The 18,101-nt window shown below is 42.6% G+C and overlaps 1 protein-coding gene across 1 annotated transcript; it reads left to right on the top strand.

Annotated features, from left to right (window-relative positions):
- The first annotated feature begins 1,028 nt into the window (after positions 1-1,028).
- On the top strand, positions 1,029-17,851 carry ilf2 (interleukin enhancer binding factor 2). The gene is made up of 15 exons (XM_034239446.1): positions 1,029-1,356; positions 1,783-1,842; positions 9,609-9,651; positions 9,857-9,961; positions 10,073-10,150; positions 10,647-10,749; positions 11,410-11,475; positions 11,583-11,699; positions 14,399-14,477; positions 14,573-14,660; positions 15,706-15,767; positions 15,845-15,959; positions 16,365-16,455; positions 16,802-16,970; positions 17,707-17,851. The coding sequence occupies exons 1-14, from the start codon at positions 1,352-1,354 to the stop codon at positions 16,951-16,953; spliced, it is 1,164 nt and encodes a 387-aa protein (XP_034095337.1). The 5' UTR covers positions 1,029-1,351; the 3' UTR covers positions 16,954-16,970; positions 17,707-17,851.
- Positions 17,852-18,101: the final 250 nt, after the last annotated feature.

The following is an 18,101-nucleotide window of genomic DNA, read 5'->3' on the forward strand; positions in this document are numbered from 1 at the left end:
AAGATACTCACCCTACCAAACAAACTGTACAAACAAGTTGGGAAAGTAACAAAATAAAAAAAGAAAGTTTTTGTGTTTGTGTTTCGGAAATATGTAAGGAATTAAAAGTTAAAGAATGGAGTATTAGTCCGACGGTGGTGTTATCAGCTGTTCCACCATGGTTGCTACCTCAACCTATAGTAGATTTATCACTATTGAAACGGTTACATTCAATGAAAAACAAAATCAATGTACAGGCTTATGTGAACACTGTTCTACATGAACAATATGGGCAGTTTATACAAATATTTACTGATGGATCCAAAGATCCAGAAAATGGTCTAACTAGTTGTGCATTTTATGTTCCTGAATTAAAAGTAAAAGTGGGAAAGCGTACGAGTGATCACATTGCAGTATATACAGTAGAGATGATGGCTATCTCACTAGCACTTCAGTGGGTAGAGGAAATACAGCCAATGTGAGTGGTCATTTGCTCTGACTCCAGTGCAGCTCTGGAGAGCATAAACAACTTCTCTTCAGAATGTCGTCAGGATATTTTACATGAAATTTTACACATCATGTTTAGGTTAGTTCATCTGGGAATTGTTGTTCAATTTGTGTGGGTTCCAGCGCATGTGGGTATTAGAGGGAATGAAGTAGTGGATCAACTGGCAAAATGTGGTTTGAAAGCAAACCAGATTGATATAATTGTACCCATCAGTCGATCAGAAGTCAAATCTGTTACAAAAGTGGTTATCAAGCAACAATGGCAAAAACTATGGGACAGTAACATCAAAGGAAGACATTTATACCAGATACAAAGGGAAGTAGGAACAGGAAGCACTTGGGGGGAGTAGTAGAAGAGAACAGAGCATTAACAGCAGGATAAAATTGGGACACTCTGGATTAAACTCATCACTGCATCTGATTGGGAACATCCAAATGGCAATTGTGATGGTTGCCAACAACCAGAGACAATACAGCATGTATTTTTTAGCTGCCCGGAATATACAAGGCAAAGACTCATTCTGAAAACTGCACTGGAACAACTCAACATCAAGGACATGGATTTCAAATCAATATATGAAAGTAAATCAAGAAATGAAGCAAACAAGCTGATCTTCAAATTCCTCAAAAGCACTGGTTTGAGGACAAGGATTTAATATGAACATTTAATAACTCAACAGTAGGTGGCGATATATGCTCCAAGTGGAAGCGATTCACCATTAAAGAGAAGAAGAAGGGTGGCAGCAATGCAACACAACGGATGTATTCGTTAAACACCAAAGAAGAAGAAGCGAAGCAGAGCAGAGCGAGACTGTCCATAGTTCTCCCAGGATTTGCACATTAAATTATCAAAACGTCGTACGCAATGAGGTAATTATATTTCAACACATTTAACATTTCATTCCGTTTAGTTTTACAGTTTAATCAACCAACATTTTAGCTGTTGTTGAAATAGAGCTCGAGGTGCCTGGTAGTGCTAATAATGCTAGCTTAGCTTGAAGCTACCGTTAGCTTCGTGCATTGTTTGTATTTAGGCTGGCTACATGTTACAGAGATATGTTCAGAACATGTCGTGGTTTTGTTTGATATCTGCCGCCGACCTAAAGCGTGTTTATGGTATAATTTATGAATTGCATGGGGAATGTTACTTTCTTTTACCAGCGAACGTTACACAGTGGGTTGATGCTGGTTATCATAGCCTTATGCTAGGTAACGCTGATGAATGAATGAATGAATGATTGATTGATGAGTAAAGGTGTATGAGCTCTTCCGACATGTTCCTGTGTTTGTGTCCAGAGGAGACCGTGGCAGGGGCCGGGGGGGCCGCTTCGGGTCCCGTGGAGGACTGATCCAGGGGTGAGTTCAGCTGCTTTTTGTCTGTATGCATTACCATCTGGATGAAATCATGATGAAACTGCTGAGCTGCTCCTATTTCTGCCACATCTCTCATTTTATCCCAGGTCTTTTTCATAGTTTGAGCAAATGCCTTAGCAGCTCTGTGTGAGCTGTACGGGGTTAACATGCTTCATAGCCACTTCCGGATCATAGTTGTTGCCCCACAGTAGTTTATTAAAGGGCTCACTACAGTGAAAGCCTCCAATCTATAACTTTAATTATGGCTACTATAATATATCACAGCATTAACATTACTACACAATTAAAAAATATATTTGACTCATGAAACTCCTTTTTATTTTGATATTAGTACTATGAAGTACAGTATAGTGGTATGTACCAGAGATGGAGTACTCGAGTCCTGGACTCGAGTGCCGATTTTCGGGACTCGGACTCACGCACTGATTGACGCGACTCGGACTTGGACTCGTGAATTATCGGGTACGCTGACTTGGACTCGGACTCGTGAATTTTCCCCCCACGATGACTCGGACTCGACTTGTACATTGATGCTCCGACTTGGACTCGGACTCGAGCTAATTTTCTCTGGAGTCTGATGTCCTCTATCCTGGCGTGTGCATCTGCGAGGCGAGTTCACGTACTGGGCACCGCTATTCCAGTCTAACGGCCCGTCCACACAGCGGCATGCGTTGAAGCTTCCAACGCTTCTGCCCATTCACTTTGAATGGAGTGACGTCACTTTTAGCCGAACTGCATTTTGGGAAGCGACGTGGAGTGTTGCTGGCGTTGCAAGCTTCAAAAGTTGAGCAATGTTCAACTTTTTTTGACGCCTCGACGGAGGCGTCAGCCAATGAAATCCCGTTTATGCAAATCTGCCAGTACATTATAGCGGTAGTGAATCACCCGGTGCTGTATGATCAGTCTCTGTTCATCTACCGGGATACAAACCCACCTTGGAGGGAGGTGGCAGAGACAGTGGGTGAAACTGGTAGGTTTTCGCCTGTTTGGGGATTTTATATCCAGTTTACTTCGTTTTAACATTGCTATTGCTTTGTATGTCGGGGGCGGAAGATTCATGTGATTGGTTGTTGGTCGCGTTGCTCGCAAAAAATCCGCAAGCTTCAGATACGTCCTCCTCTCTACTGGCCAACACAGGGAGCATATGCTGGGTGTAGAATTGTTCCAGGAGGAGGAGATTTCCATGCCATGCAGGGTCTTTGGGGATGGGGATGATGATCGCCTCCTTCGTGGTCCACACAACAAAGTAGCAGGGACTCTGGTCTGTGATGTGCAGCTGCCCTTGGACCTGGTGCCAGTATGGGTGATTCTCCTTGAGAATATATGACCCACCCTCCTCACGGAGACAGAAGGATGGTAACTGGACTGCCTTCGCGATGGTCATGTTCCTCTGGCTGTGTGGACACTTCACCTCCAGCTGGGCAGATGGCTGCACAAGTCCATCGGGTGATGCTCCCAAAACACCCGACTCACTCACAAAGAGACCAGACTCGATTCGAACACTGTCACTTGATAGGCCTCCACAAAAGCCTTCACCCCTTCGGCCTCGTTTACAACCCCCCAGTTGACAGTTGGCGATGTCTCTGGCCAGTGGGTTGTATGTCTCCTCTCGCTGTTGGTAAAGTTGAGACACCGGCTGGACTACTTTTTAAGTGCCAGGCTTCCTCCACTGGCACTCAACATCTGTGGAGCTGATCTGCCACATGGCAAATATTGCCAATGCTGCAGCGTGGCTGCATTTGTACATCCCCTGTGCACAATCACAGACAGCGCTCTGCATCGCGCCATCGTCTCCCATGCAGATCTGTAAAAAGTAAGTAAAGTAAGTACCATTTCCAAATGCATAATGCTGCGCTATACTTTGTGGCCTCACCCGGTTGCATAGCGACACTTATTGTTTAGGTGTCTTTTAATAAGCAGGTAGTCATATCATTAGCTAGAACTAGCTGGATCTGATCGATATGGACATAAACGCGAGTGAAGTCTAATCTGACGGGAGAGAGAGATCAGCTGCTGCTGACGAGTCGACACCCAGCTCTGCATGATCACATGCAGCGGTGAGCGGACAAAACACACACTTCAGGTTAGAATATCACACGTAGCTATTTTAATTACCTCTCAAACTACCTGAACTAGTTATAGATATGTTTAGTTTTACTGTCGGGTCACTCATTACTGGAGCTGCATGATACCTGCATAATTGCCCGATCGGGCGACCAGCAGGTGAGGCTTCATTGCCCGAGCTAAATACTAGATGGCCCCGGGCCATCGGGCAGTCCTTACAGGGCTCTCGACTAACTTTTTTCCCCATCCTCCCGGAACCGTCCCGAAATTAATGTGGACCGTCCCGAATTTAAAATGTTAGTTTTTCTACATTATCATTAGTTAAAATCATTCAAAATGACCTTTAACATAAATAAAACATCATACAAATCATTAGATGATAATTCATCAACCTTTTTATTTGAGTAAATCATTCAATCACATAAACAAAGGCCAAATATATTTAAACAAACACACAAATGAGAAAATTACTCTAATATTGAATCCAATCAAGCCCCATCCAATTAACAAAAAAATCCAACACTGTGTCCTGAAGACAGAACCCAGAGTAACCACTAACCAGGATGGCAGTCTGTAACACAGTCAGGAGACCTTTACAAACTGCCCCGCCCCCTCGCACACAGACGGGAGAGAGAGATCTCGTCTGGATTGGAAAGCTCGAAAATACATCATAGACGCATGTTGTAGTCTTATTGCATATTAGAAACGGAGTTGGTGAAACTAAAACTGCGATATAATGTTTAGGTATCAATAATACATATGACATATATTTTTTAAATGTCTCCAGTACCGATAAAAAGTCCGATAACGTCGGAGCTTAACGTTACCACTGTCTTTAATAATTCCGGCCCGGGGCCCATTTAATACCGGGCTCGGTACCCATCCCTACATGGGGAGAGGCGCAGCATATTGCTAAGGACTAAATACGTTGGAGAGTTCTCATCTCAGCCTTATTACCCATAGGCAGTGGTGTTTTTATATGTACAAAAGTGGTGGGGCACAAAAAACTTAGATGTCTATATATAAGCTTCTGCAGTGAGGTTCATGGCTGGTGAGGCACTGGCACTGACTCTTCAGGTTTACAAATATTATATTTTGACCTAAATCAAAATATAATATTATTTTCAAAAGCTTTTTTTGTCTGATGCTTCGATTAATTGGAAACAACAGAAAGATACCCAAAAAATGTGATTTTATCATTTAAATATTGAATTGTTCTCTCTTAGTAAGATCCCATTTTCAATAAAATTACGGTCTTACCTTGACTTGAAGATGAATTCCATTTTCCTATACTTTTGGACAAAAATCTCTTACTTTTTTGTAAAAGTCTTCCTTATCTTCTTGTAGTTTCAAAAGTCTATCATGAAACTAATCGATAGATTTATGATTCGAAAATTATGAAAGTAGGGTAGACATGTGGATATTATCCGGCTGAACAAAACGTGCATTTATCTAACCGCTACGTTTCCCACAGATCTTATTTTGAGCTATTTTCTAAAATCCTATGGAGAAATCTCATTGCTTTTTTGTGGAGGGAAGCCATGCGCAGCTTACTTCCGGGTTTTAGGACGCGTCTCTTGTCTGCTCTTCACACACCACACTTTTCGCGGCACACGTACTTACAGCCAATCAGCTCTGAATGATGTGAGATGACGTATGGTGGGGATGGCAGCTCACTGCCCCTATGGTCATTATTTTTTGCCACACACATTAAATAGGACAATACTCTGAGCATGCGCAATGTAGTTTTTACAGTCACCGTTCACTTAGACTGTGAGAGGGAGGGGCAGGATCGGGTTTTGTCCCACATGGCTCTAAACAGCTCAATAGGCACACACTGTAGACACTAATTAGAAGAACACAGACTAAAACAGCAATGTACAGACGAATCAGATGATTAAACATGATCTTAAAATATATATTATTTATTTTTGCATTTTGTTGTAATCATTATTTGTAATACTTTCTGCTGACACTAGGTGGGGCTGTGCCCCACCTGCCCCTAATGACCAGTCGCCACTGCCCATAGGGGATGAAGAGGAGTAAGTAAATAAAGAGGCCGGCGCTCCAGGGTCTGGTTCTGCTGTGCGTTTTTGTGATGTAATGGTAAAACATTTCAGAATTCCTCCACGGGATGCCATTGTACATCACTCAACCCGTGAAATACACACACTCGGTACATAGCTAGACCCGCAAATTTGCGGGACAGGAATTTGCGGCACAGCCAGCTGGGCGGCTGGCTGACAGCCAGCGGCACAGCTGTAGCTACATGTGTGTGTAATTCGCGGGTTTCTAAATGTTTTGTGCGTGTGTTTATCATGGTGTTTATGTTGACAAGGAGGTTTAATAACTGTGTGCTACACAAAACGTGCAGTCGGTTTCATTTTCATCGCCGTTTGTAGTAGAGTTAGCAGGGTATTTTTATTTTAACTCCCGTCCCAAATTCGTCCGAAAATTATTTTTTATCCTCCCCGACACTATTTTTTTCGACGACGGGACGTCCTTAAGCTCGAGCCCTGAGTCCTTAATGTCGAGCCCTGATAAAATCACATTGTCTGATTTTGAAAGAATTTATTTGCAAATTATGGTGGAAAATAAGTATTTGGTCAATATCAAAAGTTCATCTCAATACTTTGTTATATACCCTTTGTTGGCAATGACAGAGGTCAAACGTTTTCTGTAAGTCTTCACAAGGTTTTCACACACTGTTGCTGGTATTTTGGCCCATTCCTCCATGCAGATCTCCTCTAGATCAGTGATGTTTTGGGGCTGTCGCTGGGCAACACGGACTTTCAACTCCCTCCAAAGATTTTCTCACGATACATGGCCCCATTCATTCTTTCCTTTACACGGATCAGTCGTCCTGGTCCCTTTGCAGAAAAACAGCCCCAAAGCATGATGTTTCCACCCCCATGTTTCACAGTAGGTTAGGGCTGTGCATGTACTGGTCTCACGATTCGATTAGATTACCCTGTCAACGATTCGATTCAATTCGATATCCCCGATGCATCACGATTCATACCAATGCGTTGCATCCTCAATTTTCTATATTATTGCACTTGGCTTATTTTTCATCAATGCATACATGCAGTAAATACATATGAACTCTCTTTTTATTATTTAGAAAGTGCTTCAGAAATCTATAACATAAATGTCTTGACATTAATTTATAAACCAAAATAAATGAATTGTATAGGTCTAGCCTCCCTATGTGTGTGAAGTTGTTCCATCCTCAAAAACAAAAAACTAATGCTTCTGCAGTCTAGCTGCAGCTTCTAGCAACGGTCTTCTGTTAAAAAAAAGGACACTGAATGTCCTGAATGTGGCATCACACACAGGACTTGAGTCTGAACACAGCAAACAACAGGAGTATTTACAACAGCATATAACAACTAAAATACTGCATGTGGGTGCACACTTACATTCTCTGTCTTACTGTTACATGAATCCCATGAATGTATGAGATTAAGTTAGCTTCATTATATCTCAGTGAATAATAAAGTTTCTATCGGGTCACTATCAGCCTGTCACTCATTATTTTCAGGGCGGGGTTTGGAGGAACGGAGAGGAGACGGTGATCGCGGAAGCTTTTTTTCCTCCTGCCTTCACAAACTTTACACACGTATATATCGTCTGAAAATTGCTAGAGGACATTCATACTTTGCAATCCAAGACTTAATTAAATCCACCAAAAACCTGACATGATTGTAACGCGATTATTTTTGAAAAACATAAATCCCTGTGTCTCTGAGCCGCAGCGACACGGAGTGATTCAGAGCAGGTCCTTCTGCTGTTGGTTCTGGACTGGTGTTCTTGTGTTGGTGGATAAAGCAGAATGCTCCGTGTTTGGTGTTGCTGTGCCACTGTCACGTCTGTTCCCTGATCTCTGCGTCACCGACCGATTTGATATTAAAGTGACAGAAAAAAAAAACGTTATAGTAAAGCCGCGGCCGGAAAATCAGGAATCAACGTTACTACGCTATAACCGATTATCTTCCGTCACTGCATCGAGACCGAATCGTCCACGGCCGCATCGTAGAAACGATTATTTTCAACACCCCTACAGTAGGTATGGTGTTCTTTGGATGCAACTCAGCATTCTTTCTCCTCCAAACACGTCTAGTTGAGTTTTTACCAAAAGTTCTATTTTGGTTTCATCTGACCATATGACATTCTCCCAATCCTCTTCTGGATCATTTAAATGCTCTCTAACAAACTTCAGACGGGCCTGGACATGTACTGGCTTAAGCAGGGGGACACGTCTGGCACTGCAGGATTTGAGTCCCTGGCGGCGTAGTGTGTTACTGATGGTAGCCTTTGTTACTTTGGTCCCAGCTCTCTGCAGGTCATTGACTAGGTCCCCCCGTGTGGTTCTGGGATTTTTGCTCACGGTTCTTGTGATCATTTTGACCCCACAGGGTGAGATCTTGCGTGGAGCCCCAGATCGAGGGAGATTATCAGTGGTCTTGTATGTCTTCCATTTTCTAATAATTGCTCCCACAGTTGATTTCTTCACACCAAGCTGCTTACCTATTACAGATTCAGTCTTCCCAGCCTGGTGCAGGTCTACAATTGTGTTTCTGGTGTCCTTTGATAGCTCTTTGGTCTTGGCCATAGTGGAGTTTGGAGTGTGACTGTTTGAGGTTGTGGACAGGTGTCTTTCATACTGATAACGAGTTCAAACAGGTGCCATTAATACAGTTAACAAGTGGAGGACAGAGGAGGCTCTTAAAGAAGAAGTTACAGGTCTGTGAGAGCCAGAAATCTTGTTTGTTTGTAGGTGACCAAATACTTATTTTACCGAGGAATTTACCAATTAATTCATTAAAAATCCTACAATGTGATTTCCTGGATTCTTTCCCCCCATTCTGTCTCTTATAGTTGAAGTGTACCTAGGATGAAAATTACAGGCCTCTCATCTTTTTAAGTGGGAGAACTTGCACAATTGGTGGCTGACTAAATACTTTTTTGCCCCACTGTATATCCACGAAGATTAATACATGAAGACTTGTGACTCGGACTTGACTTGGACTCTTCTTAGGTGACTCGGACTCGAACTCGTACACAGGTAATGATGACTCGGACTCGACTCGGACACTCCTTGGGTGACTCGGACTTGGACTCGAACACAGGTAATGATGACTCGGACTAGACTCGGACACTCCTTGGGTGACTCGGACTTGGACTCAGACTCGACTACGACTCTCCCTTGGTGACTCGGACTCGAAGAGTGGTGACTTGGACTCGTGAATTGGTGACTTGACTACAACACTGGTATGTACATACTGTAAAAATGACTTCTTGGGTAGTTTTTACAGCAAACCAACAAATAATCTGAAATGGTGTTGGTCCTGTAAAGCTAATACTGTTTGCATCTAGTTATTGAGTTCAACACGTGTATTACACTTTCTTTTTTTTACTATGCTTAGTAGATCATTATTCTTTTCAGCCAGTATACATTAAATATTATCATATTGAACCTTGAGCACTGTGTCCTAATGATATTGTAATGCTATTGCAACATGTAGGACATTAACATATGTCCATATTACTCACCACTACTTGGATGTGATGCAATCAGTCCACCTGTACCTGATACCCTGTTGACATCAGATATTCTTTTACACTCACTGCCTACAGTCATTAAGAAACTACTAACTGATCTTTTCTACATTCCTGTTTAGGTACCGTCCATTTGTCCCACACATCCCATTTGATTTTTATGTGGTGAGTAATCAATCTTGCAGGGGGGGGGTACAATTAGACATTGATTGAGATGACAGATGCTTTAAGGAGTAGCTTAACAGCAGGCTGTACGGGGTGTTTCACTGCCCTCTGTTGAAACAATGTGTCTGAGAGTTGTGTTAAGAGTACAGGTGATTGACAGCCATGGTCTGTGTGAGTAATGAAGAGGGCTGTTGTTTGTCACTAGTGTGAGATGGCCTTCCCCAGAGTGAAGCCTGCTCCCGACGAAACGGCTTTCAGTGAGTGTCTGCTGAAGAGAAACCAGGACCTGAGCCCCACCCCAGCGGAGCAGGTCAGTACACACACACACACACACACACACACACACTCTGATGAGATAACCAGCCATTTACATTTCTCCTCACTGATTGAAACCATGTGTATTTGTTTCTTCCTGATTTAGTCCTCCATCCTGTCCCTGGTCACAAAGATCAACAATGTCATAGACAACCTGATCGTTGCTCCGGGCAACTTTGAAGTGGTGAGTCCTTTGTACTTGTCTGCAGTCATCCGGAACGACTCGTGATGAGCAAAAATGGTTTTAAGCCCGAAATGTTTTACCAGAATACTGGCCATATAGAACAACTACCGGCAAGTGTTGAGTCAATTGTTTTCATTTAGTAAAGCTCATTGATTTGACCGGGCAAAGACATGCATAGTGCGGAATGTATTTAGAATCTATGGACAAGGCCGTGTAAATATAACCACGAGGAGCTGTGTTGGAAAGCTTGATAGATTCACGGGCGGACAACCGCATGTGACCCCGGCAAAACACTGACATGTTCTAGCTAACAATATCTCACTACATGTTTTGCTTGTATAATGTGTTGCGTAAAATCTACATTAACTGAAACAATATCAGTCATTTTAGTTTGAGTATTTGCAGAATAGATAGTTTTATTTCAGTTTGACTAAATCTGTGATTGTAATGAGTTCCCGTTAGGTGTTAATTACGTTGAATACGTCTCTCTTCATAGCAAATTGAAGAGGTGCGCCAGGTGGGCTCCTACAAGAAGGGCACCATGACGACGGGGCACAACGTGGCCGACCTGGTGGTGATCCTGAAGATCCTCCCCACATGTGAGATAAAGCTTTTGGATGTAACAGACGATATGATGTCACGGTGTTTGCAGCCAGTAAAGCGTCTAGAGAGGGGACTGTCTATGGTCTGTACACTCTGAGGCTGTGCTGTGAACATTTGGGGTTGAGAGTTCTAACTTGAACCCTTTTTATCTGTAAACGGTCTATAGTCCAACAGTGGGTGCTTTGCTCTGGGTACTTTTATGCATGATGTGATTATAAGATATTAAAGTAAGCCTGCTTACCGCTTTGAATTCTTTATTTGCTACCATTTCACACTGCAGAGGTTGCAGCTGAATCAATAAGACTCAAATCATGTTATGTACAGCAATATTCTCCCAAAGGATACATTCAATAAATGTTCTATTATTTTCCACCAGAACATTTGTAGACACATGAATTGAAAGGAATACTGTAGTTATTGTCAGATCTACTTTGCCATGAGGGAGTGATATTATTAACATTTCCCAGCTGCTTTAAGTCTGTGTTCTTCTGCATATGAGTCTAATGTAGTTCTCTTTCATTCCTGCAATAGGCTGCTATGATACTCCTTTCTACCTTTGTATTTGGTTATCTTTATTTATGAAAGTAGAGCTTGATTCAGATACCTGTGTAATGTAATATGGATGATGATGATGATGATGAGCTTCTCTTTCACAGTGGAAGCAGTTGCTGCCCTGGGCAACAAAGTAGTGGACACCCTTCGCACACAGGACCCTTCTGAAGGTATTTCTCTAGCTTGTAGTCGTTGATTGAGCACCTGACGAGTCGTGTCACATTGGAGCTGATGTTCTGTGTGTGGTCGGCCCTCACTGTGTATGTACCTGTTTCAGTTCTGTCCATGCTGACCAATGAGACGGGCTTTGAGATCAGTTCAGCTGACGCCACCGTCAAGATCCTCATCACCACCGTCCCCCCCAACCTGCGCAAGCTGGACCCTGAGCTGCACTGTAAGAGTGCACATACACACACTCACACACATACACTCTGCATGTAACCCTTTAGCTGTTTTTAAATCAAGTTTGCTTTGAGGCACCATAACCCAATAAGATGCACATACTGAGGTTTGCTGCATGTTTTCTCGAGTGGATGCTACTAAATGTCCTTCGTAGCTTTCTTTCTGCTCATGATCTAAAGCAGGGGTGTCAAACATACAGCCCACCGGCCAAAACTGGCCCGACAGAGGGTCCACCGTACCCGGGATGGCTTTGCAAAGTTTAAATATTTGATTAGACTTTAACTGCAATTTTCACAACTTTTGTGTATTTTGTGTGTAAACACTTATACATTTAGGAGTTAGTGGGACCTTCTTCCTGAATAGCCCCCACTTTAGTCTGTATGCTGGTGTGTGAGGATTACTGCACAGATGTGGAAGTTAATGTAAAATAGTTGTTTGGAAAGTAACATACTATATCTTCATTATCAGTTCCAGGTACCTGTGTCTAGATGTTTCTCTAGACACACTGTTCCGTACGTCGTAATGCACATACGTGACTCGAAATCAGTCGGAAGTCGCAACGGCTCATTTCAAAATAAACGTGGATTTGCGTAAACAAATAGTTTCTCTGGGTTCGGGTGTTTTGTTTGATTTGAAATAAACAAAGTCTTGGCTTTCAGAATGTGAAACTTTTACTTCCAAAATCACACGATAAATACATGTTTGAAGCTTGTAAAGGGAAGAAGACAGCTCTCACTCGCCACTCTGCTCTTCCACAGCGCCGCTGACATTATGAATGTAAGAGTATAGTAATCATAGATAACACGGCAGGGTCCGTTACAGTTTGTTTTCATCTGATTTCAAATAAACAAAGTCTTGGCTTTCAGAATATTAAACTTGTTTCGGCAAATTCAGATGATAAATACAACTTTGAAGCTTCGGCATAATTACAAGCGGAGAACGGAGTAACTTAACGTCACAGCAGGCATAACAACAGCCGGTGTTTCTCCTGAGTGTTTTCAAACACAATACGCACCAACGCAAAAATACACAAACACACACACTTCCCCCAGACCAGTAATCCAAACGAACATATTTTCCCTCCGTAGTACTTTGATCATTTGCTCCGCTAATAACCAATCAGATCGATGGATTCCAGAGAAGAGGAAACTTTAAAGGCCTTTTTCTCAAAATGATGACTCGGTGACAGTCATTATATAATGTGACATATTTCGCTTAATATTTGGAGTACAACAACAATCCTGATATCATTAGAAAGCTAGGAATCTCCTCTTTCCAGCAGTGTAGACAACTCAAAACAACTCTTCGGGTCAATGCGACTGATTTCGATGGAGCAGGTCACATGTGTAAATGATAAACTGAGACACAATACTGTTGAAATTGCACTTATTTTTCAGGTTGTTCATAAAGTTTGTAAAAAGATAGTTCATTAAATGTGAACATCTTCAGAATGTACTCTTTTGCTCCTAAACAAAGCGAACCGGTTGGAGTTGTGGTAAGTTATAGGTTATTATGCTGGGATTTGACTGGTCCGGCACACTTGAGGAAAAATGTGGCTGCATGTGGCCCCTAACCTAAAATGAGTTTGAGACCACTAGACTACGGTCATATCCAAGTCATCTCCTGAAATTAGGGATGCATATCGTTGACATTTTTACGATACCGATACTCAACCGATACATATCGTGATACTTTGAAAATGTATCATCCCACAATTACTCCCATGAAGCGCTTTACGATATAGTTAACATGTCAAATGAATATTAAATTCAATTGTGGGACTTCTTGGACCTTTTAGTACTGAACAAACAATGACAAATACATAAAAAATATGAAGAAAACCGATTATGGAATATCTTTTATAACACCCGCCATTAATCAATCAATCAATGTTTATTTATATAGCCCAATATCACAAATGTTACATTTGTCTCAGTGGTCTTCACAGTGTGTACAGAATATCAGTATGACAATACGACACCCTCTGTCCTTAGACCCTCTGTCCTTAGACCCTCACATCGTACAAGGAAACGCTTCCGGAGAAAACCCACAGTTTAAAGGGGTCAGGTGTGCTGCGTGAATAGCACATCTTCTCAATGCAAACAGACCGTTATAGCACCGTTATAATTCATGTTAAACCTGAGATTCGACTAGAGAACAAATACATAATAGAATAAAGGTCATGAGATCTCGGCATTGCACAAACAAACAAATCTCATCTTTAAAATCAACATTTCCCTTCACTGGTGAGAGAAAACAAATCCCATCAGTTAATTTGTGGGACTTTTACCTTTCTAGTGTTGAACAAACAATGAAAAATACATAAAATATGAAGAAAAGCGATTATGCAATCTAATTTATAACACCCGCCATCACGGGCCACGGACTCACTTTTCAAATTAATTGTTTTTAAAAATATTTAATTTTCTTTTTATAAAAAGAGTATCGAAACCGGATCTGATTTTGGTACGGTATACCGTAGCTACCAGTAACCGGTATTTCGGTAATACCGGATACCGGTATGCATCCCTACCTGAAATGTGTTTAAGATTGATGATAAAGTGTGGTGATGTAATTAACTATCAAAAGACTTGGCAGCAATGTCAAATCTCAGGCTGTCAGCGACACCGAGCCCACAGTTTACATCAGATGGGGTTAGGGTTCATTGTGTGTGTGTGTGTGTTTCTGCAGTGGACATCAAGGTGCTGCAGAGCGCTCTCGCCGCCATCCGCCACGCCCGCTGGTTCGAGGAGAACGCCTCCCAGTCAACGTGAGGAAGTCTCCTTCAATTCCCATCAGGCCTTCTGTTCTCTATGGCGATGTACATTGCTCTCACATGAACCATCTGATGTTAATGATTTTCAGGGTCAAAGTGCTGATCCGCCTGCTGAAGGACCTGAGGCTGCGCTTCCCCGGGTTTGAACCCCTCACTCCCTGGATCCTGGACCTGCTGGTAACCTCCTGAACTTTGACCTTACCACACATCCACAACAGAATAAAGTGGTGCAGGAATGAGTCCTAAAACCCCCAAATGGGTTAGCATTTACCACATCCGGGTCCCTTGCCTGGAAGTCATTGTTTCTTTTTTTAAACATGTCGCACTTTTTTTAAACATGTTGCACTTTTTGTTCTACATCACTGGTGAATGTTTGAAGCTATAATGAGTCTTAAAGTGACTACATTTGCGCTTTCACACCAAGTACTTTGCCGTACTTAGTTCCCAGTACTTAGTTCATCAGAACTCTTTACTTCCCGGAACTAAAGAGCAGATCCCGTTCACACCGGAATAAGTCCCTGAGGGAAGATTAGGCAAATGAAGCCGCTGACGTAATTTCTTCTTCTTCTGCTCTGGGTTTACTGGCAGGCCGCAAACAACTTCACGGCGTATACTGCCACCCGAAGTCCCCGGCCGGAAGTCCCCGGAGTTGGGGACTGGCTTCAGTAGAAGCTGCTGGGACTCCCAGCAGCTTCACAAAACTTTTCCGAGTTTTACGGGGCGTGGTTTGCAATTCGCCCAGCCAATCATAAATAGGAACCTTTTTCTCCCCAGGAAAGTCCCTGCTCTCTAGCAACACAGGTTGCTAAAAAGGGGTGAAAAGGTTCGCAAAACAAAGTTCTAGTTCCAGATCTTTTTGGTGTGAACGCAAAATCCCAGGAACTATCGGAACTATTCCTGGGAAAAGTACTCCGGTGTGAAAGCGCCTAATGAGACCACTTAACGTCATCAACCCAACATTAGCCACCTTTAGCTTAGCAGTCAGTGGTGATGTGAAGTCATGTGACTATGCTGTAGTTCCTGCAATAGCAACATTTACGCCTCAAATCATAAATATGTGGAGGTTACCCTGCTGAACAAACCATGTTGTTATCTTAAACATATTTTCCATAGATCTTATTCTTTCAATATTTGGAATCCGAAATGTTCCTCCCTGCTCCACTCTGGTGTTGATGGCAGGTGTTGTAGTGATGTCACCGTGCTGATCTGTCCTCTATTGCAGGGTCACTCTGCAGTGATGAACAACCCGTCCCGGCAGCCGCTCTCTCTGAACGTGGCCTACAGGTTGGACCCCCACCTCCTCTTTGTAATCTCTCAGTATAGATGAGCCTTGTTTTGATGTGTGTACCTGTGTGTTGAAGGCGCTGCCTGCAGATGCTCGCCGCGGGGCTCTTCCTGCCCGGCTCGGTGGGCATCACAGACCCCTGTGAGAGCGGGAACTTCAGAGTGCACACCGTCATGACGCTGGAGCAGCAGGTCGGTCCCGCACTGTTCTCAGTCACACTTCCTTTGTTCGTCCAACAGAGGGAACATCTACATTGTTACAGCAATCGAAGTCTACATAGAGACGAAAACCAATGGAACACAATTAGATCAAACGCATGCACATAGTATTTCAAATAAACATTATAACAATTTACAGAAGTAGGGTACACATTCAGGTAGATAAGTAGTGAGTGAAGTGTGGTAGCAGGTAGAGTACAGCAGTGAAAGGATATGTTGCACATAGTTTCATACAGATGTATTGTTATAGAAATGGAATGGAACTTAAAAGTAGCAGCCTTAGTTGTAATAATAATATTAGGTAGCAACATATTGTACATTAGTGTTGAGGTGTGTGTGTGTGTGTGTGTGTGTGTGTGTGTGTGTGTGTGTGTGTAGGACATGGTGTGTTTCACAGCGCAGACCCTGGTGAGGGTGCTCTCTCACGGAGGGTACAGGAAGGTGCTCGGCCTCGAGGGAGATGCCAGCTGTAAGAACATGAATTTTGTACAAAGCTTCCTGTTTGATGATTTTATGTTTATATATGAATGTATTTAGCATATACGATTAAAGCAACAGAGCTAAATAAACGGGACACAAGTTGGTGTCATCTCCAAGTGCAGCGGTCTGAAGTGGACAGCCAATTGGAATATAATATTACGTTATAAAACATCCCATTTGATGTTAAAACAATGCATGAATCTGGAGATATGCAGCAGCCTCTTTATTTTAGTTTCTAGATGCAGGTTTGATCAATTGTGCCATGACTTTGCGAATTGTGCCTTTTTTATACAAAAGTGGAATAAATAATAATAATGTTGCTGTTTTTTTTGCAGACCTGGCCACAGAGATTTCCACATGGGACGGTGTGATCGTCACTCCGTCAGAGAAGGCGTATGAGAAGCCTCCAGAGAGGAAGGAGGAGGAAGATGAAGCTCTGGAGGAGGGTGGGGACGGAGAGGATGAGAGCATGGAGACCCAGGAGTGAACTTCTACCACAAACAGGTGTTTAACATTTAGACCTTTTGGAAAGTTCAGTGGTGGCTGTCTTCAGATGTTGTGACCGTAACGTCTCCATTCACGTTAGGGTTCCGGTAGTGGTTAGTTGTATATATCATTAACAAACACTCAGGGTAACCATTTCCATTCTCTCTGAGACGTGTAGCCTTGACTGTATTCAAGAACATCTGGATCAGCTCTCATACCGTCATATGAAACATCTCGAGTCACTCCAAACTAAAACTGTCATGGCAATATTCACATTCCCACATGTAGTTCCTAGGTTTGACAAAAGGGGGATCTGATGAATTCCCAGAGCAGAAGTGCTCACCATCCAAACTCAGAAATATCAAATCTCACAGACAGAAAAGTTGTCTAGTGTGTTTTCCGCCATCCAGTATTATGGTACCTGGAGAGTTACAGAAACCATTTCTGTAACTCTTAACTCACACACACTCACTGTGATTAGTTAATATCAATAATAGGCAAATATACAGGGTCATTCAACTGTCATACTGCAATATTGTTATGTTGTGATATATAGTGCATGCAGTCAGAAATCTGCTGCTTAAGTTAAAGTATCTAGGCAAATTCTTGAGGGATCTGAGATCAGCGAGGTTAGAGAGGTTGATCTTCCAGCTGACTCCCATAGCAACAGGACTGGGTATAAAGCAGTGTTCCCACTGCATGAATGCCATGCAGTGGTTCAGGCTTCACTGACCCCCCTCTGCTCTTCCCACAGCCTCCTCAGACGCGGAGACGCAGTAACCTGGACACAAACACCAGCAGGAAAATGTTCCCACTCCCTGGCCTCATTTTATTTGACTGTTTTTACTTTCCTTTTGTTACAGTAACGACCTGAATTAAACACATTTTGTTTTTATTTAGCTCGAGTCCTGTGATTTGTTCCTCTCGTGCCCTTGTGGTCCCTGACATTCTGACGGTGTAGTCGTGGTTAAGGTGACACGTTCAAATCAGAACAGAGAATTCACAAGACATGTGCTGCCGCCACGAGGTGACAGTGGCGTGCCAAACCAATTCTGAAGATCTCTACCCCAGAACCATGTATGTATTTAGCTGGTTCTGAGAGAATAATCAACATGATGCATAACAAGATACAACAGGCAAAGCACCATA

This window comes from Gymnodraco acuticeps, unplaced genomic scaffold, assembly GCF_902827175.1.
Source record: "Gymnodraco acuticeps unplaced genomic scaffold, fGymAcu1.1, whole genome shotgun sequence".
In the NCBI taxonomy this organism is placed as follows: Eukaryota; Metazoa; Chordata; class Actinopteri; order Perciformes; family Bathydraconidae; genus Gymnodraco; species Gymnodraco acuticeps.

Excerpts from the sequence above, each read along its gene's own strand:
- ilf2 (XM_034239446.1), top strand. Across the intron at positions 9,962-10,072 it reads GCCCCACCCCAGCGGAGCAG|TCCTCCATCCTGTCCCTGGT; the intron begins GTCAGTACACAC and ends TTCCTGATTTAG. Across the intron at positions 16,456-16,801 it reads CCTCGAGGGAGATGCCAGCT|ACCTGGCCACAGAGATTTCC; the intron begins GTAAGAACATGA and ends TTTTTTTTGCAG.